Source organism: Schistocerca cancellata, chromosome 1 (assembly GCF_023864275.1).
Source record: "Schistocerca cancellata isolate TAMUIC-IGC-003103 chromosome 1, iqSchCanc2.1, whole genome shotgun sequence".
NCBI classification, from domain to species: domain Eukaryota; kingdom Metazoa; phylum Arthropoda; class Insecta; order Orthoptera; family Acrididae; genus Schistocerca; species Schistocerca cancellata.
The window spans coordinates 791,753,466-791,778,597 of record NC_064626.1 but is presented as its reverse complement, the minus strand read 5'-3'; the positions used below and the strand labels follow the sequence as shown (position 1 = coordinate 791,778,597).

The 25,132-nt window shown below is 44.0% G+C and overlaps 1 protein-coding gene across 1 annotated transcript in view; it reads right to left on the bottom strand.

The window, feature by feature from the left end:
- LOC126187625 (tenascin-like) overlaps positions 1–25,132 on the bottom strand; it is a 194,520-nt gene that overhangs the window by 51,500 nt on the left and 117,888 nt on the right. Inside the window, exons 5-6 of the mRNA XM_049928825.1 lie at positions 20,954–21,094; positions 11,693–11,812 (exon numbers count right to left, since the gene is read on the bottom strand). Of these exons, the coding sequence (XP_049784782.1) occupies positions 11,693–11,812; positions 20,954–21,094 (261 nt within the window). The remainder of the gene's footprint in view (positions 1–11,692; positions 11,813–20,953; positions 21,095–25,132) is intronic.

Below are 25,132 nucleotides of genomic sequence, written 5' to 3'. Positions count from 1 at the left end.
AGAAAGAAACCAGAGACGTGAGACTGTGAAGAGAATGTTATGAAACCTCTTGTGACTGAACTTGAAAAATATGGACGTAGTATCACCTGTAATAATTTTTTACATCTCTCAATTTAGCTCATTATTTTTAGTCAAAAGATCTGATAGTAGTCATTACTATAAAAAAAATACAAGTGAACTACTTGCCAATTTTATTACACCTAAAGAACCTGAAGTAGACTCTATATTAGTTTCTTACGTTAAGCAGAGGTATCACCATCAGAAGTAAAGAAGTGTGAAGTTATAAGGAATTAAGGTGCCACAAAAGGTGGTGTTGACGCCATGAAGCAGAGGATACGAAGCTACAGTGTGAAGAGAAAAGAAGGCGTTGGACGTTGGTGATATTTTTGCAACATGATCAGTGTAAGTGTAGTGAATATATACATTATCTGAATGATGTTGACTACCAACAGAATAATGAGACGTCGGACTTTTATCATCAATTTGGGAAACTAACTAGCGGGGGTAAAGACGTCAATGAATGTGTTAGTAGCACCCGACCGAGGAAGTACGAGTACAGCAAAAGTGCCGACTAAGAAAAGCAAAAGAGGTGCATATTGCGTACTGAAGAAAGAGAGAAAATGTCAGATTACACGTTATAAGTGCGCCAAACCTGTACAGTCAGAACATCCTGCTATTGTCCGTGGACCCTGCGGAAACTTGAAATAAGAATGATATTATAAAAACTATTGGTGTAGAATTAGAAGAAACTATATTTCCTTAAATAGCCACCAGTAAAAATAAATTATATTATTAAAAAATTTAATCCTTAAATAAATAAAATTGGTTCAAGAATAGTTATATCTCAAATATGGTACACATAATAAGTAGTGGAAATAGTGTCAGTTTGAACAACACAGTCCTGAAAGGCCCGACTAGTAGGCAACAATATGCTGATATTCTGGTAAGCACAGGGTTAAATGTACTAGGACTCGTCCCACTTCATCATTTTCTTAACAAGTTTCTTATATTTTCCCTCACTTTTATTCCGTGAACACTATACTGTAAATTACATGTAGTATTGAGAAATGGCAGATAACTGTATTTTTTGAGTTTTTTGTATTTTTTTTATATTTTCGAGCAAAGTTTGAGGTGGTGAAGCAACAATAAGTAAAACAATAAAAAATGGCTTTCCATCGAGACCCATTATCGGCTACTTGAGGAGTGGACTGGCGAACAGAACAAGGACGCTGGTAGATCCAGTCTGTTACAGAGGACTAGACGCGCAGCCTGTATACAAGTTATTTCAAAGTCTTTGAGACAAACGTCCAGGAGATCACGTCATGGGGAACAAATTTTGTGAGAGACAAACTGTTCGCTGACACTTTCCAGACGTCGTTTGAGGCTGTTATGCCCCTGAGAGGCAGCAATGCATAGGCACTCTGCGGTGTCCATATGAAGTGTGCGTTGCCTACCATCCAGTGATTTAGCTCTCTACTCCTTGTGAAAGGCGCCAGGCCATGCAAAAACGTTCCTGATTCGCTTCTAAAATACTCTTCTCCGCACAGAAACACTCATTCTTACGATTTTAATATTGAAAAACACACTGTCAAGTTAGTGGGGTAGGTAGTATGCTGCACAACTGGTATACAGACCCTGCTAGTTCGAGGAAATACTCGTCGTCCCAGGGCTGGGGAATGCTAACGGTTGCCTAGTGTCGCTGGGAAGCACCAGCGAACATTATGTCTGCAAAGACTTTGAAATGCCGTGCGTACGAACGTCTTTGCTATTTGATTGTTTACAGCCATCGAGTAATTCATGAAATGCATGTTTGACCATTAGTTGTCAGTTTCTAGTCAATAAGTTGTCTTTTGTATGAAACATGCCTCTATTATTCATGATAGCTCTTTTCACATCTTAATGAATAATATGCCCTATGTCTATCCAACAGATACAATATGCATCATGCTCATTAATCGTCAGCACTTGCATACTTGTGTGCACATGTAAGTACGTATGTGGCCGCATATTTGCTCCAAACTGTGTGTTAATTTGGCACTTACTTATTCTTTGTGGACATTGTTATGGCATTTTAAATTATCTAAACCCTCATTTTTTATATAAATCTGTGGGATAAGTCAACTGTAACCTGAGGTCTCTGTTCCTTGTAATGCTTCTTCGGTCAATTTGCCTACAAGTAAATATGTCGCTTGACAATTATATACCTGTATTAGGAGTAATTTTATATTAGCGTCTTAAAGAACCCAGTGGCGAATCATTTAATGCCTTATAGCTACATTACGTTTTTGAAAGGAAAATTGTGTGACTATCATTACTGTTGTATGTACTTGCTACCAGCTGTCCATAAAGCCAAATCTAGTCACTCGTTTGATTATGCTGTGGTTTGTTACATTTTCGTGATAGTAATATTACAACTAGATATCGTTTCTCAAAACAAACAATAAAAGTGATATGACATTGACATTTCATGTGGTCCTTCACACACAATCATTACCTAATGGTAAAAGTTGATTACTGTAACTAGGCTGAAAATAATGATAGTTGAAAATTTGCACCTATTTGTAAGAATTTTATTTTTAGTCAGTTTTATGTTATCAACACCATGCACATTACGTTTATGTTGAGACTGATGTTTGTTCTTATACAACTCATGGATCATTATGAAATCATCAAGTAAAACTGAAGTGATATCAGGTGTTCCCCAGGGAAGCGTCCTGCTATATATCTGCTGTTCCTGATCTATATAAATGACCTGGGTGACAATCTGAGCAGTTCTCTTAGGTTGTTCGCAGATGATGCTGTAATATACCGTCTAGTAAGGTCATCCGAAGACCGGTGTCAGTTGCAAAGCGATTTAGAAAAGATTGCTGTATGGTGTGGCAGGTGGCAGTTGACGCTAAATAACGAAAACTGTGAGGTGATCCACATGAGTTCCAAAAGAAATCCGTTGGAATTCGATTACTCGATAAATAGTACAATCCTCAAGGCTGTCAATTCAACTACGTACCTGGGTGTTAAAATTACGAACAACTTCAGCTGGAAAGACCACATAGATAATATTGTGGGGAAGGCGATCCAAAGGTTGCGTTTCATTGGCAGGACACTTAGAAGATGCAACAAGTCCACTAAAGAGACAGCTTACACTACACTCGTTCGTCCTCTGTTAGAATATTGCTGCGCTGTGTGGGATCCTTACCAGGTGGGATTGACGGAGGACATCGAAAGGGTGCAAAAAAGGGCAGCTCGTTTTGTATCATCACGTAATAGGGGAGAGAGTGTGGCAGATATGATACGCGAGTTGGGATGGAAGTCATTACAGCAAAAACGTTTTTCGTCGCGGCGAGATCTATTTACGAAATTTCAGTCACCAACTTTCTCTTCCGAATGCGAAAATATTTTGTTGAGTCCAACCTACATAGGTAGGAATGATCATCAAAATAAAATAAGAGAAATCAGAGCTCGAACAGAAAGGTTTAGGTGTTCGTTTTTCCCGCGCGCTGTTCGGGAGTGGAATGGTAGAGAGATAGTATGATTGTGGTTCGATGAACCCTCTGCCAAGCACTTAAATGTGAATTGCAGAGTAATCATGTAGATGTAGATGTAGATGTAGATGTACTGTTTGCCATCTAGGTATTGAATGGATTTGTACTTCCTTGTTGTGAGATAGATGTTCTTCTATATTTGTAACGGCAACTTCGTGTCCCGCTTTCTGTTTACAAGATGAAGTATCAAAAAAGTTCACCAAAGATAGCCTGCTCTCCTGCAATCAGCAATTAATTAACTCATGAACGATATACTTTGTAACATAAAATGAAGAGGTTTAGAGAAGGTCTTCCACCAACTCTTCATGTTTGTACCATGGCAGTACTGTTAACTTACGTCACTACTGAGTGCACAGTAAATGTCTTGTGTGTCACTTACTATACTGGAAATTATTACATATCATAACACCTAGGCTATATCCATTGTCAAATAATTGACAGCGGAGATGTATCTACTTTAACGGTTCTTAACCTTTTAAAGATATACGTTCGTTTTGTACGTCTTTATAATTTCTTAATATTTACAGGGTGGCCCCTTGATCGTGACCAGGCCAAATATCTCACGAAATAAGCGTCAACGAAAAAACTACAAAGAAGGAAACTTGTCTAGCTTGAAGGGGGAAACCAGATGGCGCTATGGTTGACCCGCTAGATGCCGCTGCCATAGGTCAAACGGATATCAACTGCGTTTTTTTTAAATAGGAACCCCCATTTTTATTACATATTCGTGTAGTACGTAAAGAAATATAAATGTTTTAGTTGGACCACTTTTTTCGCTTTGTGATAGATAGCACTGTAATAGTCACAAACGTATAAGTACGTGGTATCACGTAACATTCCGCCAGTGCGGACGGTATTTGCTTCGTGATACATTGCCCGTGTTAAAATGGACCGTTTACCAATTGCGGGAAAGGTCGATATTGTGGTGTCACCGCCAGACACCACACTTGCTAGGTGGTAGCTTTAAATCGGCCGCGGTCCATTAGTACATGTCGGACCCGCGTGTCGCCACTGTCAGTAATTGCAGACCGAGCGCCACCACACGGCAGGTCTAGAGAGACGTACTAGCACTCGCCCCAGTTGTTCGACGACTTTGCTAGCGACTACACTGACGAAGTCTTTCTCTCATTTGCCGAGAGACAGTTAGAACAGCCTTCAGCTAAGTCCATGGCTACAACCTAGCAAGGCGCCATTAACCATTTCTAGAGAGAGTCTCACTTGTATCATCAAGAATGCTGTATACAAATGATGGATTAAAGTTAAGTATTATAGAAGCTACGTACTTTTCTTTATAGCATTCATTACGTATCCTGTTTCAGACCTCACGCCAGCCGGCGTGTGTAACGCGTGCATTTCGGCTACTTCCGAGTGGCATGGCTATCTTGTTACGCCACAACAGTTGGCGACGAGCCAATAGAGTTTGTATTAATTTATTTGTGTCATGGCTTCGCCACAATCTCCAGATGTACTGTCCGAATTTTATCGCTTGCAGAATCAGCAGACGCAGGCGTTATTGGATGTCCTTGGACAGCTCGTTCAGGGTCAACGAGCAATGCAAAACGATGCGGCAGCCGCCGCTTCACCGCTACCGCAGCCACAACATGCTGTTGCACCCTCGTTCCGGCCATTTGCCCCGGATGTAGAAAGCTGGACGGAGTGGTCACGCCAATTTGGATTCCATCTCGCCGCCTACAGAATTCAAGGTAACGAGCGGCAGCCTTTTTTGTTAGCATCCGTCGGGGTGCAGACGTACCGTGTGATAGTGAAATTGTTTCCCCGACGCGACGTAGCAACTCTGTCCTACGAAGAAATTTTGTCTGCTTTAGATGCCTATTTCAAGGAAACAGTCAATGTCGTTGCAAAAAGGTATACGTTCTTTCGTACAAAACGTACGGCCGGTCAAACTAATCGGGAGTGGGTTGCAACATTGCACGGCCTAACAAGGGATTGTGCTTTTGAGTGTGAATGTGGACTCCCTTATTCAGATACTATGGTGCGTGATGCAATTGCACAGAACGTTTCTGATGTTCGCATACGGGAACAGATTTTGAAACTAGTCAATCCCTCCCTTCAACAAGTGATAGACATCTTAGATAGGCAAGACACACTTGACTTTGCTCAGGAATCATTTGAAACTTCGCCAGCTGTGTGTCGCATTAACCGGCCCGCCGGGCGCGCTGCACGGAACTGTAAACAGCCTTCGCGCACGTCCGCAACGCCACGTGTGCCGCGCAAGCAAGCAAATGCAGTGCTGAAATCATGCCCGCGGTGTGCAACTAGACATTCGCATGAGAATTGTCCGTCACGCCAAGCTATTTGCTTTTTCTGTAATAAAAAAGGACATGTTCAAAGTGTTTGCCAGAAAAAGCTTAGATCGGACACTCACAACCATTCCAGGCCCTTTGCTTCGCGCCGGAATCGAACCAAGGACACTCAGGCTCGGGAACCTTCGCCCATGGACATTCATGTAGTTAATGCCACTCCGCCCTGTGCTACTCTCTCTAACTGTGACTGTGTTCGTCCCACAAGAAGTGTGTGTCGACGTCGACGGAAATCCCGTCACGTCGCAAGTGATTCTGTACCCGTGTTTGTTCAAGTTGCACAAAACAGTCGCTCTTGTCGTCAGCAGGACAATAAACGTTTTGTAGATCTGGACTTTGCCGGACACGTGATACCGTTCCAGCTCGATACCGGAGCTGCAGTTTCATTGTTCAATCACGCCACGTACAAACAACTGGGCGCCCCTCCGTTGCGTGCCGCAAATGTTCAGCTCACTAGTTATTCAGGACAGCATATCCCTGTGTTAGGACAGTGCAGCCTTCTTGCAACATACAAGGGACAAACAAAACTTGTGTCATTTTACGTCCTTCGTTCTTCTTCTGCAGTGAACTTGTTTGGTTTAGATTTATTTCAGTTGTTTAACTTGTCTATCGTAAATCAGGTCCTATCAGTGAACCAGACTGTGCCTTCAGCCTGTGTTTCTCGTCTATGTGAGGAATTTGCAGACATTTTTGCACTGGGCCTTGGTTGCGCTAAGAACTATGAAGCACATTTGGAACTAAAAGTAAACGCACAACCGAAATTTTTCAGAGCGCGCAATGTTCCCCACGCATTGCGTGATGAGGTCGCAAGAACATTAAACGATTTAGAATCACAAGGTGTAATTGAACGTGTGCAGGCTTCTCTCTGGGCCTCACCCTTAGTAATTTTGCAAAAACCTTCCGGAAAACTGAGACTTTGTGTGGACTTCAAGGCAACAGTGAATCCACAACTTGTGACTGCAACTTTTCCTTTACCCCGCCCGGAAGACCTTTTTGACAAACTGTGCCCGGGTCACTACTTTTCAAAGTTGGATCTAGCAGATGCGTACTTGCAAATACCGGTGGACGAAGCATCCCAGCGCATATTGGTGGTTAACACGCATCTTGGTTTGTACCGATTCAAAAGACTGCCATTCGGGTGTGCATCCGCCCCTGCATTGTTTCAGCAATATTTACAAACTGTTTGTGCGTCGGTCCCTACTGCAGCAAACTATCTGGACGATATAGTGATCTCCCGAAAGACGGAAGCAGAACATTTCGCTAACCTACGAACGTTATTTCAGGTCTTGCGACAGAATGGTCTTCGCCTGCGGAAGGACAAATGTGTGTTTTTTGCTCGTGACTTACCATATCTGGGACATGTAATCAATGCCCAAGGCATACATCCGAGTCCAGAGCACCTCCGTGCCATACAAGACTTGCCTTCGCCGCAGAATTTGAAGCAGCTACAGAGTGTGTTGGGAAAAATTAACTATTATCATAAATTTCTTCCGCATGCCTCTTCCATTTCAGCTCCGCTTCATCGCTTACGCTGGAATGCGAACGCGCCTTTCGCCAGTTGAAATCGGCGTTGCTGTCAAATACTTGCCTTACGCCATTCGATCCCCAGAAACCCCTTTTGTTGATGGTCGATGCATCGGATTTCGGGATCGGTGCTGTGCTTGCGCACAAAGATGGTTCGCAAGATCGCCCTATTGCCTTTGCGTCCAATTTGCCTATTCCCAGATAGAGAAAGAAGCTTTGGCTCTCGTGTTTGGTGTTACAAAGTTTCATGATTTCTTGTATGGTCGTCACTTCACCATCATCACAGACCACAAACCTTTGACGTCGCTTTTTCATCCGAACAAGCCTGTACCTCCACGTACAGCGCAGAAATTCATTCGCTGGTCTATTTTCCTCTCGCAGTACCGCTACGATATCTTGTATCGGTCCACTGCTAAGCACGGAAACGCCGATGCGTTGTCCCGTTTGCCCGTTGCTGAGGATAAAGCATTCGATTCTTCCGAACTTGCTTGCATGTTCATTGATGCAGAAACTGATGACGTGGTCGAATCGTTTCCGATTGATTTTCGTCGTGTAGCTACAGCCACAGCTGCCGACCCTGTCCTTGCTACCGTTTTGCGTTTTGTTGCTACGCAATGGCCTTTGTCAAAGTCACGGATCGAGGATCCGTTGGTTCGCCGATTTTTTGCTCACAAGGAGAGACTTTTTGTTCGACGTGGTGTTTTGCTGTTGCGTTCTGATAATGATCAGTCTAGGGTCGTGGTCCCACGTTCGTTACAGTCCTCTGTTTTAAAGCTTCTCCACCAAGGACATTGGGGTATAGTGCGTACGAAACAACTTGCTCGTCGGCACTGTACTTGGTTCGGAATCGATGCTGCGATTACGAATATGTGCTCTTCTTGCATGGCGTGTGCCGAACAACAATCCGCACCGCCGCGGAAATTCTTTGCATGGCCGAAAGCCACTTCCCCTTGGCAACGATTACACATCGATTTTGCTGGTCCATTCTGGAATGCTTGATGGTTGGTTGTCGTCGATTCATTCAGTAATTTTCCTTTTGTTGTCCGGATGTCTTCCACGACGTCATCTGCCACCATCCAAGCGTTGTCTGCTGTCTTTTGCATTGAAGGTCTTCCACAGACTATTGTTTCCGACAATGGCCCACAATTCATGTCCGCAGAATTTCAGTCATTCTGCAAGGCCAATGGTATTCCACATCTGACGTCCGCGCCGTTTTCGCCTCAGTCAAACGGTGCCGCTGAACGATTGGTCCGGACTTTCAAGTCACAGATGTTGAAATTGAAAGAGTCGCATTCTCGGGAGGACGCGTTGTTGCTTTTTTTGTCTTCGTATCGCTCTCAGCCCCGAGATGGTCGCTCGCCGGCTGAGTTGCTCCACGGTCGTCCTCATCGAACGTTGATGTCTTTGCTGCATCCGCCGCATCAGGTTCCTGTGCAGCGGCAAACTCCTGTTTTTGCTCCTGGCGACGTTGTATACTATCGCAATTATCGCGGTTCACGGCGTTGGCTCTCAGGTCGCATTCTTCGCTGCCTCGGCCGCGCGATGTATTTGGTTTTGGGGGCCTCTGGTGAGGTGCGTCGGCACCTCAATCAGCTGCGCCTCTGTCGTCGCACGGGTTCTGCCGCTCCCCGTCTGCTTTCAGCGACGGTGCCGTCCGGTCAGCGCCCTGGGGACCCATCTACTGGCTCGCCTCATCCCCAGGTGTTACCGGCGATGCCTTCCATTTTGCCCCATGGCGACGCGCCGCCGCCAGCGCCGCCTGTTCTCCCGCCGGCGCCGCCCGCAGTGGACGCTTCGCTGCAGCCGCCAAGCGCCTCCCTGGGTCCCGCGCCGCCGATCGCTTCCCGTGACCGACTGTCCTCCGCCATGGAACTCTTGCCCGCTCCGGACCACATGGCGTCATCGCGCGTCGGATACCCCGACGCAATAGAGGTCGACCCTTCGGCCACTCCTGTCTCTTTACGGGCACATACACCGCATGTTGACGTGCACCCTGAACTAGGTTTTCAGGCGTTTCCTAGCTCCCCTCGGACCGAATGGCCGGGTGCGGGTGGCACAGCCTCGCCTGTTGTTAGGCTCCCCACCTCATCGCATACGTCAACATGGGGCCCTCCCCACGGCGGGCGGAAGCCTTATAACACGACCGTTCGCCGATTTGCGGGGGAGGAATGTGGTGTCACCGCCAGACACCACACTTGCTGGGTGGTAGCTTTAAATCGGCCGCGGTCCATTAGTACATGTCGGACCCGCGTGTCGCCACTGTCAGTAATTGCAGACCGAGCGCCACCACACGGCAGATCTAGAGAGACGTACTAGCTCTCGCCCCAGTTGTACGACGACTTTGCTAGCGACTACACTGACGAAGCCTTTCTCTCATTTGCCGAGAGACAGTTAGAATAGCCTTCAGCTAAGTCCGTGGCTACGACCTAACAAGGCGCCATTAACCATTTCTAGAGAGAGTCTCACTTGTATCATCAAGAATGCTGTATACAAATGATGGATTAAAGTTAAGTATTACAGAAGCTACGTACTTTCCTTTATAGCATTCATTACGTATCCTGTTTCAGACCTCACGCCAGCCGGCGTGTGTAACGCGTGCATTTCGGCTACTTCCGAGTGGCGTGGCTGTCTTGTTACGCCACAACAGATATCGTGTTGCTGTATGGCTATTGTGAACAAAATGCCAAACGGGCGTGTGCTATATATGCTGCTCGGTATTCTGGACGACATCATCCAAGTTTCAGGACCGTTCGCCGGATAGTTACGTTATTTAAGGAAACAGGAAGTGTTCAGCCACATGTGAAACGTCATCCACGACCTGCAACAAATGATGATGCCCAAGTAGGTGTTTTAGTTGCTGTCGCGGCTAATCCGCACATCAGTAGCAGACAAATTGCGCGAGAATCGGGAATCTCAAAAACGTCGGTGTTGAGAATGCGACGACTTTGAACATCGTGTACAGTTCTGCCACTGGCCACAAGAGAAATTACGGGACGAGGACAGATTTTTTGCACGCGTTTTATTTAGCGACGAAGCGTCATTCACCAACAGCGGTAACGTAAACCGGCAAAATATGCACTACTGGGCAACGAAAAATCCACGATGGCTGCGACAAGTAGAACATCAGCGGCCTTGCCGGGTGAATGTATGGTGCGGCATCATGGGAGGAAGGATAATTGGCCCCCATTTTATCGATGGCTATTTAAATTGTGCAATATATGCTGATTTCCTACGTAACGTTCTACCGATGTTACTACGAGATGTTTCACTGCATTACAGAATGACGATGTGTTTCCAACATGATGGATGTCCGGCACGTAGCTCGCGTGCGGTTGAAGCGGTATTGAATAGCGTATTTCATGACAGGTAGATTGGTCGTCGAAGCACCATACCATGGCCCGCACGTTCACCGGATCTGACGTCCCCGGATTTCTTTCTGTGGGGAAAGTTGATTTGCTATCGTGATCGACCGACAACGCGTGACAACATGGGTCAGCGCATTGTCAATACATGTGCGAACATTACGGAAGGCGAACTACTCGCTGTTGAGAGGAATGTCGTTACACATATTGCCAAATGCATTGAGGTTGACGGAAATCATTTTGAGCATTCATTGCATTAATGTGGTATTTACAGGTAATCACGCTGTAACAGCATGTGTTGTCAGAAATGGTAAGTTCACCAAGGTACATGTATCACATTGGAATAACCGTAATAAAATGTTCAAACGTACCTACGTACTGTATTTTAATTTAAAAAACCTACCTGTTACCAACTGTTCGTCTAAAATTGTGAGCCATACGTTTTTGAATATTACTGCGCCAACTATCACAAAGTGAAAAAAGCGGTCCAACTAAAACATTCATATTTCTTTACGTACTACACAAATATGTAGTAAAAAATGGGGATTCCTATTTAAAAAAAAAAAAAACGCAGTTGATATCTGCTTGACCTATGGCAGCGCCATCTAGCGAGCCAACCATAGCGCCATCTGGTTTCCTCCTTCAAGCTAGACATGTTTGGTTCTTTGTAGTTTTTTCGTTTGATGCTTATTTCGTGAGATATTTGGCCCGGTCACGATCAATGGACCACCCTGTCTATTCGCACTATATTTGTTTGTGTTAGTACCTTTGGGTAGATACCCGCTGAATGTGGTCTAAGACCGAAACCGATTGATGCTTGAGGTTTTCAGTAGAACACCTGATCGGGAAATACGCATTTCATGAACCCTATGTGTGTGTGTGTGCCACACCTGTCGTCTGGTGCCACAAACTGCAGCTTGCAGGCAGGGCCCCGCATACTCACTGTGGTGGCAGCGGGCGCCGTTGACGCTGGGCAGGTAGTCCGGCAGGCAGGAGCAGCGGCCGTCGCGGCACTCGGCGTTGTTCACGCAGTCCGCCGGCGCCGAGCACTCTTCCCGCAGCCCTGCAACACACGGCGGGACTCACACATTCCGACACAATACTCTCCTCTTAGGATAATCGAGAAAAACTGTTCTCAAGCGAGAGACAGAAACGACGTTCATAACAAATGAACCGTTTGTGTCATTGTACGGGTTGTGGCTACAATATACCAGAACTGATGCTGTCACAGAGTAGGTACGCATGCACAAAAAATGAGCTGCCAATAACTGAAGCGTGAAACTTTCTTAGGAGTCAAATGCGGCATCTCTGGTGTCTGTAGACAAATCAGTGCGACCGTGGCCTTCGTTTGCGTAAGGGCGGTTGTTTTGTTTAGATAAGTGCAATAATAGAGCTACTAATTGTCGTGGAGTTCCACATGAAACTGGGAAAAACTGCTACTGAAACCAATCTTTTACTAAAAGAAGTGTATGGCGAGGACTGATTATGACGTACGTGAATTTCTGGGTGGTTCAAGCTTTTCCAAGATGGCCTGGAAAACGTTCAAGACGACTCACGCCCGGGTGCCTTTCAACATCAAAAATGGATGAAAACATCGAAAAACTAGGTAGTCTGATTTGATCTAATCATCGGTTCAGTATTCGATCGCTTGTTGAAACTGCAGTAATTGACAACGAATACATATGACAGATTTCACATAATCAGTTATAACAAGTGCAGAAACTTCTGACGAGCCAACAAAAAGAAGCTCGTGAAAATGTTTCTACTGATACTTTGATTATCATTGAAAATGATTCTAATTTCCTGTAAACAGTGAAAACATCTCACGAATCTTTTTCTTCTTGAATTACTAGCTTTCTGACCATGCCCATTCAGCCATCTTAATAGTAATGTCAATTATGACGATACAAATGTAAGGACAACACTATATCCAGTTCCCGAGCACAGACAATCAATAATCTTCATTTTTCAGTTATGATCCAGAAACAAAATGCCAATTCGTGCACTGTAAGGGCCAAACTTCACCGAGAGTGAAAAAAAGCTCGAATGAGTAGACGAAGATTCAAAGCAGTTATGATTCTTTTTTTTCACTATTTATGGAATTGTGTATCGTCATAGGGTTCCTGAAGATCAAACTATTAATCGGTTGTACTAACTTGAGGTTCTTGCACAGCTCTGTGAGAAAACTAAGTGAAATCTACTCGACTTGTGTAAGAACAAGTCATTGGTGCTGCATCAAGACAACGCTCCTGTTCATGCCGCATTGTCTATAAACGACATTTATAGCGAAGTACAGCGTCCCAGTGTTAGAATATCCATCTTATTGGCCTGACCTGGCATCATATAACTTTTATTTATTCCCTAAGATCAAATCTGCATTAAAAGCAACAAAAATTCAGTCCGTTGAAGAGGCGAAAGAAAAATCACCGCTCATCATCAAGGAGGTTACAGGGGAAGACTTCCTACACTGTTTCCATCAAAGTAAAATTAGCATGGACTCGTATAGGTATAGAGGATGGGAATGTATTGAGGGTCAAAATAACTATATATACATATGTTTTTAAAATATGTTTTATAGCAATAGTCCCTTTATTTTATAAACACACCTCGTAGCATGTTTTTCGTTTTGTGTTAAATTTGGATGCCCATACAGGCCACAATATCAATGAGTTGGCAGTGATTACACTGACATCGAAATATACCTACTCGCAAAAGAGATTTGTGATTAACGTCATGTTTAGGAAAACCGGGAGTATCCATTCTGTGAACACAAGACGGAGGAAAAAACCTTTTGTTAGAAGGACTTCCTTAACTACTTTCCCAAATATGTGTGTAACACACAACAACATAGTAAGGCTGCAATGCCAGAAGACTCTAGAGAAATTTAGGAAGACCTCCAGAGGATCAGTGACTTTTACCGGGATTGGCAACCTGATCCTGAATGTAAATAAATGTAGCGTTTACACTTTTGGTGAGAGATCACTGGGAACACTAGCCGTCGTAAAATAACTGGGAATAATCATCTGGAGCGACCTAAAGTGAAATCGTCATATAAAACTAATGGCAGGAAAACTAGATGCCAGGCAGAGTCATTGGAAGAATCTTCAAGAAATGTAATTCATCCACGAGAGAAGTGGTTCACAAAATACTTGACGAACGACCCTACAGACCGTTGACAGGTCTGTAACCTTTGGCAAGTACGTGGGTAATCCCAAAAGTAAGGTCTCCTATTTTTTTATAAGTACGTAGACCTGTTTATTTCTATAACGGTTTACATCAGTTTACAGCTTGAACATTCAGCTATTTTTCGACATAATCACAGTTTCTGTCGATGCATTTTTGTAGACGCTGTGGCAGTTTTTCTATGCCCATGTCATACCAGCTCGCCGCCATGTTGTTCAGAAAGTTATGAACCTCTTCTTTCACCTCGTCGTCGAAGCGAATCGCTTTCGGCCAAGTGTTCTTTTAACCTAGGGAACAGGTGATAGTCACTAGGCGCCAAGTCATGACTATAGGGTGGGTGGGTGATTATGTTCCACTGAAACTGTTGCAGGAGAGCAACGGTTTGCTGAGCGATGTGTGGGCGAGCGTTGTCACGGAGAATGTGTACGCCCTTCCTCAACATTCATCTTCTCCGGTTCTGAGTTGCCCGTTTGAGTTTTTTCAGAGTCTCACAGTACCTGTCAGCGTTAATTGTGGTCCCAGCGATTCAGCTCCGGCGACGATGTTTCTAGATACAACGAGCAGCTAGTTTGCCCAGTAAAAGCTCCGGCGGAAGTACGACAGCCTAATTAATATTCAGACAGGTACAAGGGCGGTTAAGATTAGTAAAATAATTCTGTTTACTCCAAAATAAGATACGAACTCTTAGTGTTGTTGTTTTTAGTAGTGTGTCTGAAGTTACACGTTACGATAGACAGCCAAGGTTATAGCAAGGTCGCACGACTTAGTCAAGGCCTCGCAATAATTATGAAAGAGAATAAGAGAGAACTATAATTAAGAATGGAATAGAGAGTTAGGGTCTTTATAAATTCGTTCCAAAAGAATGCCGGGATGTGTCTTACTAACAGGCCGTGGCCGACACCATCTAGTTGTATGGTAAACGTTAACTGTGCTGTAGAGCTGCGCCTTCCTCGAATCAAGCTGATAAGTTAGTGGTTTCAAGTAGCCAATTGTCAATATGTAGACTACACCACATTTATAGTTCAAACACTTTACTTGTACCGATATGTTGAATAAATTACTGTTTATGACCAGACTGACTATCATTTGCTTAAATTATGCTCAGATAAATATCTAGTCACATACCGCACTGACGCCCTGCAATATTATTTAAGTGCAGTAACCTAACATAAACCTAGCTGTATACAAAAGTTCACGTGTGACAAACAAATAATTAACATAGTCACTAAATAAAGTTCTTAAATCTCTGTTCTTCAATTCTAACAGGCATTTCAGTACGAAAACGGTGTGTACACTAACTGCTGGAGACAACACAATTCACAGTGTGGTCCTGTTGTCATAGTAGATGATCATCGTTATCGAAGTTTGACATAATTAATGATACTAATTACACATTCACAGTTCGATTAATCATTTAAGTCAGTTACTGAATTATTGAATACACCCCCGGCTGCGAAATATAGATAAATTCCGGTACATTTTCTGACTTTTAATTTATACTATGTCATCCACGATATACACTCCTGGAAATGGAAAAAAGAACACATTGACACCGGTGTGTCAGACCCACCATATTTGCTCCGGACACTGCGAGAGGGCTGTACAAGCAATGATCACACGCACGGCACAGCGGACACACCAGGAACCGCGGTGTTGGCCGTCGAATGGCGCTAGCTGCGCAGCATTTGTGCACCGCCGCCGTCAGTGTCAGCCAGTTTGCCGTGGCATACGGAGCTCCATCGCAGTCTTTAACACTGGTAGCATGCCGCGACAGAGTGGACGTAAACCGTATGTGCAGTTGACGGACTTTGAGCGAGGGCGTATAGTGGGCATGCGGGAGGCCGGGTGGACGTACCGCCGAATTGCTCAACACGTGGGGCGTGAGGTCTCCACAGTACATCGATGTTGTCGCCAGTGGTCGGCGGAAGGTGCACGTGCCCGTCGACCTGGGACCGGACCGCAGCGACGCACGGATGCACGCCAAGACCGTAGGATCCTACGCAGTGCCGTAGGGGACCGCACCGCCACTTCCCAGCAAATTAGGGACACTGTTGCTCCTGGGGTATCGGCGAGGACCATTCGCAACCGTCTCCATGAAGCTGGGCTACGGTCCCGCACAGCGTTAGGCCGTCTTCCGCTCACGCCCCAACATCGTGCAGCCCGCCTCCAGTGGTGTCGCGACAGGCGTGAATGGAGGGACGAATGGAGACGTGTCGTCTTCAGCGATGAGAGTCGCTTCTGCCTTGGTGCCAATGATGGTCGTATGCGTGTTTGGCGCCGTGCAGGTGAGCGCCACAATCAGGACTGCATACGACCGAGGCACACAGGGCCAACACCCGGCATCATGGTGTGGGGAGCGATCTCCTACACTGGCCGTACACCACTGGTGATCGTCGAGGGGACAGTGAATAGTGCACGGTACATCCAAACCGTCATCGAACCCATCGTTCTACCATTCCTAGACCGGCAAGGGAACTTGCTGTTCCAACAGGACAATGCACGTCCGCATGTATCCCGTGCCATCCAACGTGCTCTAGAAGGTGTAAGTCAACTACCCTGGCCAGCAAGATCTCCGGATCTGTCCCCCATTGAGCATGTTTGGGACTGGATGAAGCGTCGTCTCACGCGGTCTGCACGTCCAACACGAACGCTGGTCCAACTGAGGCGCCAGGTGGAAATGGCATGGCAAGCCGTTCCACAGGACTACATCCAGCATCTCTACGATCGTCTCCATGGGAGAATAGCAGCCTGCATTGCTGCGAAAGGTGGATATACACTGTACTAGTGCCGACATTGTGCATGCTCTGTTGCCTGTGTCTATGTGCCTGTGGTTCTGTCAGTGTGATCATGTGATGTATCTGACCCCAGGAATGTGTCAATAAAGTTTCCCCTTCCTGGGACAATGAATTCACGGTGTTCTTATTTCAATTTCCAGGAGTGTATTTCCCCGTATCAGCGGACATGTATCTTACTCCTTTCAAACTTGCCGCAGGCTGATTAAAATGGCATCAGCGATCACAGCAGATTCTACTTGCACACAAGTGATGGTCGTTTGCACGTACGTACGTCTTGGTGGGCGCTGTTTCGTAGAGTGTATTCTTCCAACACACACTGGCACCACCCCAGGCCTTATGGCCTGGGATGCGATAAGCTGTTACTCTTGGTCCCCTTCGGAGTGTTTCTGGAGGGTACACAAACCACTGCTCGGCAGGTCCACAATGGTGTTAGACCCGTTCCTTCGCCGTTCATGCAGCAGGAAGGTGACGTGTTGTTCCAAAAGGATAATGTTCGCTCACACAGTACCTGTGATACTCAGCGTGGTCTGAAAGACGTGCAGCACGATCTCCGGATTTGTCTCCACCGAAGCACGTTTGGGATATTATGGGACGAGAAGTGACTCTTGGTACTCGTCAGCCAACAACTCTTACAGAACCATGTGAACAGGTCCAGCATGTGTAGCATTACATATCCCAAGACAGTATTCGCCATACGTATGAGCAACTGTATGCCAGAGTCAGCACCTGTATTGTCGCCAATGGAGGCTACACCTCGCATTAATATGGCTGTTTCAACATGGGTCGATACCTGGTACCTCGGAACCAATTTTTTTATTGATCTGTAAATATAATCATTTCATGTATTCCATAAGCACTGTTGCGACAGTAAATTTAGTGAATTAGAAACAAAAAGTTTGTACTAATTTCTTTCCGGCAGTACAATTTCTTCTGGAAGAAATTGTTTCAGATTACATTTAAAATCTGTTTCACTGCTTGTCAAACATTTATCTCATTGTGCAAATGATCAAAAATTTTTGTGTCTGCGTTTTGAACTACATTCTAAGTTACTACGTTTTTGTGCAATAGTCCTGTTCTACCAGATTCCACAAGACGTTGAAGCTTATATCATATACAGAACTTGTTGAAATGATATCAAAATATAATTTTAACAACTCACAGAGTGGAAACAACAATAACAAGACTTTACAGGTATTAATGACAAAGAGATTATGTAAAAAAGCAGATGGATTCTTTCCAGTTTTTATGTTTTGCTTCCCCCGGAATTATCATTATTATTATTACTATTATTATTATTGTTTTGAAAGTTTTGTGGTATCTTCGATATTGTCATTTATATGACATTTGCCCAGTACCTAAGAATTTCGAATATTGAAGGAGGGCTTAATCACCTTAAATTTAGTATGTGTTACAGTCTTTGGTTATTTAGAAAGCATAAGTGTAAGTAGTTCACGTAAATAACATGCTAATTACAAACACCAGCAATTTCAGATTTTTTGTCACTATTCATATATAAACATATATCTGATTACTAACCTCCTCATAAACTAGATGAAAAAGACATATTACTAAGTGAAGTATCGCTACAGCAAGTGACGAAGATATATTAGCAATTCTTCCATTCATTTAGTTTCAAGGTACTTAGCTTCCTCATCAAAACATTGTCGCTGACGTAGAATCCCATATTTAAGCAAACTAATTAGCGTAATTCAACAGCAAATTATATCGCATCTAATAGCCTTTCTTAGAACGAAATAACTGTCCACCATTCAGTTGATCAGAAATGTAAATCATTAATTCAATTTTTGAAAATATACTAAACAAAATAGTTAAATTCAATATCCTTTATTGTAAATTTAAATAATGAGCCGCCATAGGCGGCTCATCATTGGCATACACTTGCGAATAATTTCCTGGGATGTTATGCCACACCTGCTGGACCTGTTCACATAGTTCTGTAAGACTTGTTGACTGACGAGTAGCAAGAGTCACTTCTCGTCCCATAATATCCCAAACGTGCTTCGGTGGAGACAAATCCGGAGAGCGTGCTGCCCAGGGAAGTAGCTGCGCTTCTTTCAGACGACACTGAGTATTACAGGCAGTGTGTGAGCGAATATTATCCTTTTGGAACAACACGTCACTTTCCTGTTGCATGAACGGCGAAGGAACGGGTCTAACAGCATTGTGCACGTACCGAGCGCTGGTTAGTGTCCCCTCAAGAAACACCAAAGTGATCGACAGTTGTAGCTTATCGCACCCTAGCCATAAGGCCTGGGATGGAGTAAGTGTGTGTTGGGCGAATACACTCTACGAGACAGCGCTCACCAAGTCGTACGTGCAAGTAGAATCTCCTTTCATCACTGAAGACCACGTTGCGCCATTTCCTCTTTCAAGTGATACTCTGACGATCTATCAAGTGATACGCTGACGGCGCCAATCGAGCCTTGGACGTCGATGTTTTGGCTGAGTGGAAGACGGGCTAGAGGTGTGCTAGCCTTTAGTCCCACTGTTAGTAACGGGTTCGCAACAGTTCGTGTTGACACGTCTGGACTCACAAGCCCTCTTACCTGTGCTGTGGTGCCTGTACGATCTGCCACTACTGCCCTTCCAATACGACGATTCTGGCGGGCGTCTGTGCTGGAAGGACATCCGAACCTCGTCTACGGGTGCGAGAAAGTTCGCGTAACTACTGATACCATCACCGTAGCACAACCGACGCAACACGTCCAACTCGCGTGGCAATTCTCCGGAATGTCCATTCCGCCACTCGAAGGGCCACACTTCGAGCCCCTCCAGACTTGTTCAGGTGGCTGTAGAAAGCACGAGCGTGTCTCCGTGGCATGGTTACCTGCTTGCTTCACACGCTTGCAGCCCACTGAGCCTTCTGGCTGTGAGCATTCTCTGTATAGACATAGATATAGCTATGCCACAACGCTATCCGTTGGCGGACGACTTTGAGATCATTAACAATACCTCTACTATGCCCCAGGAGCCATATGCCATCACCGTCTTTTCAGGTGTACTAATTTTTTTTCGGGCAGTGTACATCTCACCTATGAATGAGTATTTAACTGAACACTGTTGGCTTGCGTAGTTAAACAGACGAATATGTTTCTTTTCATGTTTTTGTGCTTCACTGGTGACGTGATTATCGACTGGAGGGCTGAGGCTCGTACTTCCTCCGTCTACCACGCTACCCTTTGACGCGTGCTCGAAGTGCGCACAGTCCACTACCTAGCTGTGCGTCGTGGGAAGCCGATGTCAGTCTTTCATGGCTTACCTGAGGACGTGTGGCACGTGGCTGGACGACTTGTCATGCTTGACGGTGACCTGCCGCTGTCCCTGAACATCGTCGTGTAGAGTCGGAACTTGTGCAACTGATTCAGGGACTTTCAAAGGAGCAACGGCATCTCGTTATTGACCTTGTGGTTTTAATTTTTATTATATTCCTCCAAACATAATTTTATTCCAGTTGGTATGACCTCTTTGGCTCTGAGCACTATGGGACTTAACATCTATGGTCATCAGTCCCCTAGAACGTAGAACTACTTAAACCTAGCTAACCTAAGGACAGCACACAACACCCAGCCATCACGAGGCAGAGAAAATCCCTGACCCCGCCGGGAATCGAACCCGGGAACCCGGGCGTGGGAAGCGAGAACGTATGACCTCTTTGACTTGCCTAACAACACTACAAGCAGTGTGAAATATTTTTAAAAAATTTTTTTATACAAAGTAAGTCAAACTGATAGTAGATCGCTAGTTGAAAGACTTACTGCTTTTATGTGCTCACTGTGATTTTCTTCAGGACTGTTGCGTTTAACTGGAAAGTATCACAGGGCTAATGACCGTCTGAGAGTAAAAATGAAACAGCCATCTTTCTCTTAGGGCCCAATTTCTGTTGATCTTGCAGGTCCACTGACAATCATGTTACAATAGAAGGTGTAACAATTCTACATAAATACCATGTTTACTTCCAATAGCTGCCGGGTCAAAGAACATATGCTACAAAGGTGCTCTCTGGACAAGTGTGTAGACGAGCGTTGTTCTCGAAGACTTGAATCCCTGTATATGTACGGATACAATCTCTCTACAACGCTCAGTTCATCCTGCTTGTAGGGCATCAGTGAAAAGACACATTTTGTATAGCCTTTCTGGCTGCTTTCGAATCGCTTACAAATCAAACACACTGTTATTTGTAGAGGCTGGTGCGGAAGTGTGCCTACCTTTGGCACAGTAGATCTTGCGCTGGTCAGTTTCAGTGATTGCGTGGTACCCAGCTTTGCAGGAACAGCTGCCACTCTTGCCGCACTGTGCGTTCACGAACTCGGTGCAGTCCGCGTCCGCAGTACAAGCCTTGTAGATTCCTGTAATGGGTTACAACATAACTTTAATTTGTTGAAAGGAGAAATACTACTTTCGACATATATCAGACGTTCTCATCAACACTCTTTTTACAACAAATAAACACACAGCTTATTAATGCTCAAGTAAAATTTTATGCAGACTGATAGCTCAGTGTGTAGGTACAATTATTCGGGATGCAAGTAAATTCTGAATACACAGCGGTGTAGAATTGGCAGTAGGAATGAATATGCATAAAAACATTAGTCATCTGAAAGAGGCAACATATGTTGTGACAATAAGAATCGATCACGTTTCAGGTAATAATTGCGGGATGATTGTTTAGGTAGTGAAGATCTAGATAGTTCGTGGTATATCACTGCGCTTTATCAAGAAAGCCGCCTACACTGCAAAGCGTGACCCGTCTTCTGCACAGTGATACACTGTAAGCAGAGCTGCATCCATCATTATCCCCAATCTCTATCCCGACATCAACTCCTCCAACCCCTCCCCCTCTCCGAACACCCAAAAAAATGGAAAACAAGAGGCGATCTGTGGCGAATGTCCTCTACACGAATACAAGATAAATTTTCAAGCTGACTAAGTAATGTGGCCACAGCTATTGTGCATCAACTGTAAACAACTTACGCGATGTGCAGTGCTGCGTCAGCTCACGAAAGAACGCACTCTCACCCCCTCCCCCATCTCCCCTCTTCCCTCGCCCCCTCCTCACAAACTCACTTCACCAAATGGATTGCCGACGAGAATGTCGCTCACAACAGTCCTAAATCGGTTACTTAGAAGTATTAGGATACTTTTGTGTGTCTGCGAATAGTGCTCTAGTGTGGTATCGTAGTAGAAAGATCTTCCGCTACTGCATCAGTGAACGACCAGCGCACTTCTAAACCGCACAGGGCGTGTCTGTTGAACGATAAACCCAATGAGCTACGTTACCGTGTCATTCACGTAACACGAAATTTCGTTCTTTAGCTACCTTTAACAGAGACCATATGACCAACTCCGGACTGAAATCGTCTGTAAAGGAAATGAAAGATTTTTCTACACCATCTCCAGAAAGAATAACAACCACACTTAGCACCTCCACTCCCTCATCCCCCATCTCATCGACACTGTTTTTAGTATCTTCCCCTATAACTTTTCAACCAGCTCCTGAAACACTGTACACTGTTACTTTCAAAGGACTTCAGCAATGCAACAACCTGATCTCATGGCTAATATGGAATGTATCACATAAAGAGACATCTCACACGAGGATGTGGGGAATATAACGCTACCAGCTCAAATGTGTGTTGTCAATCCTTCAATTTTAATGCGGAGTCGAGTGGGCACTAGTCACAATATTTTGGATTAAGGACAAATAAAACAAAAAAATGAAAGTGATGAGTAGTCAGTAGAAAAGAGAATAATTACGTGTTGAACCTCTAAACTGATAGGGCGTTGCAGATGAGATGAAAGATTTTTGCAATTGAGGGATAATCGGAAACATAATACTGCTATTTTTTTAATACAAGAAGCTTCAAGCGAAGTAGTCTAGGGATTTAACGTTGGGCTGGAACTGAGGAAGACTTAAATAAAATTTTTTGTCTGTAGCACAGAATTTTATGGAAGGATGGAAAGGAAATGTAAATTATCGGGAAACCACAAAATAAGAAATTGCAGAATTTAGAATGCTTTCTTTAAATCAATTTGAGACGGCATATTTCCTTAAATAAAGCCGTGGCTACTTTCCTGTCCAGTCGTTGTGGTGCTCTGTCTCTAACGACACCGATGAAGACAAGACACTAAAATTTTATCTTTCGTTCATCTAAGCGACTTGAATCAATCTGCAGAATAGGCGACTGTTGCTGGTGTATGTACGGTTAGGAAGACATGCTCGATAATTGTCAGGCAGAGAAAAAGGGCCGGTGTCCACAGCTTTCATACAGTGTTGGTGTGGTAGCTCTGCGAGGGTTCACTTTGTCTTCCGATGACAGTCCACCGGGTAATGTGGTCCAGATAGATAGACAATCTGGCTAGTGGATTTCGACAAAGATCCACGCTGTTATGGATCTTCGAGATAGTCGCAGGGGTTGGGGCTGTCTTGGCGTCCCAGATAACGGATGGTCCCCAGCAGTGAGATCGACTTTTTGAAACTATCTATACAGTGGTGTAGTCCCTCGTTTGCCACTAATCAGAGAAAAGAATTTCTTGTGTCTATTATGGCCTTCAAAATGTCACTGATTTTCGGAATGTCTCGGTTACATCCATAAATACGATAAACGTCGACCAAGTTCAGCGACCAAATTAGAAATTTCTCCCTGGCACTAAATACAATGACTTTGCCTAACTTGTTAGACACTTGACATTTTTTCTCACCAAACAGAAAGGCATCAATAAACAGGAATTTTTTTTAAATCATTTGTTACCGCAACTTTGGACTCTTAATTCTCATGACCGAGCGGGGTGGCGCAGTGGTTAGACACTGGACTCGCATTCGGGAGGACGACGGTTCAATCCCGCGTCCGGCCATCCTGATTTAGGTTTTCCGTGATTTCCCTAAATCACTCCAGGCAAATGCCGGGATGGTTCCTCTGAAAGGGCACGGCCGACTTCCTTCCCAATCCTTCCCTAATCCGATGAGACAGATGACCACGCGTCTGGTCTCCTTCCCCAAAACAACCAACCAACCATCTTAATTCTCATGTAGGAGACATGTATGGACCGTCACTGTACAGTTAACTGCGTGTGATTTTCGAGTCAGATTAAGAATGGAAAACAGCGGAGAAGAGTAAACATTCGAGTCATTAACTCGATGATCTGATGGAACAAAACAGTTGGGAACATAATGTAAAGCCACAAATAAAATAGAATTAAATGTAGACTGTTTTAAGACTACCCATTGGAGTAAAACAGAAAGAAGGCATTATTTGTATGAGCTTTTTTCAATATTTTAATTTTTTTAAGTGTAAGAAAAGGAAATGATATGTTTGGCATCTCACACCTAATTTGGTTAGGTGTAAACATAATTAAAGAAACTGGACAAACAACTTTCTTGACAAAAACCTTGAATAAATTATTCGTATTATAACATAAAAACCATGTTCACTTTCTTGTAATACACATGAAATTCTTTCTTCAGAAAAAAAAACGTAATGCTGAAGTAACCATTGCTTTTCTAATGTTTAACTTCCCTAAGTTACACACAAAAGCTGTTCAAACAGTATATTAACTTCGCATAAAGAAAATTCTCTAGAAGTGGAATTTAAAATCAATGTCTATATATATAATGTAAGGTACTTATCGATACAAAATGTGCCCTGCTATTGACTGTCTTTTTCTTATTACTATTATTATTATTATTATTATTATTATTATTATTATTATTATTCATTCCTTGAGTATTGTAGATTGTGTGAGGGATGTAATGAAGACGGCTGTAAGGTGTTCGTATTAGGAGAAATGGTTACAAAAGATGTTCATGTAATGAAAAATGACATTTGTTTGGTATATTGAACAGTTTATTTGGAATTTTCACCACTATGAGCAGTCTTGCATGGCTGAATAAAGGACTGATAGGACTTCTTTGTCTACCAGACGCTGCAGTATTGTTGAGTAGAGGTCTGGGCGGGCGAAGGAGTTGGAAGCAGTTGTTATCTAGAGAGGGAAGGGGAGTACTGTATCATGGCAGGGTGAGGAGCTTGGATGGCGCACATACCACCCAGAGAATTTATATGCTCTCTGACATGTAACTGAAGACAGAGGATGATTTCAGAGGATTTTATAGACAGGCAAGAAGATAATTTGAATCGAGTTCGTTTTGCTGCAAGCGTTAGCCAAGTAATATGTGTAATGTTAAGATTCCATTGCATTTAACGATATGTACATTTTGGTATGCAGGATGAATTATCAGTCATGTGTTCAGTATTATAATTACCTTTCCTCCTCCACTGTCAGTTAAAATATTTCTTTAAGAAAGCCAAAGAAAAAATCTTACATAATTTAAATACTGTGCAAAAGAATAATTTTCTAAGAAAAGGTCATTTTTCATGCAAGTTTGAGTT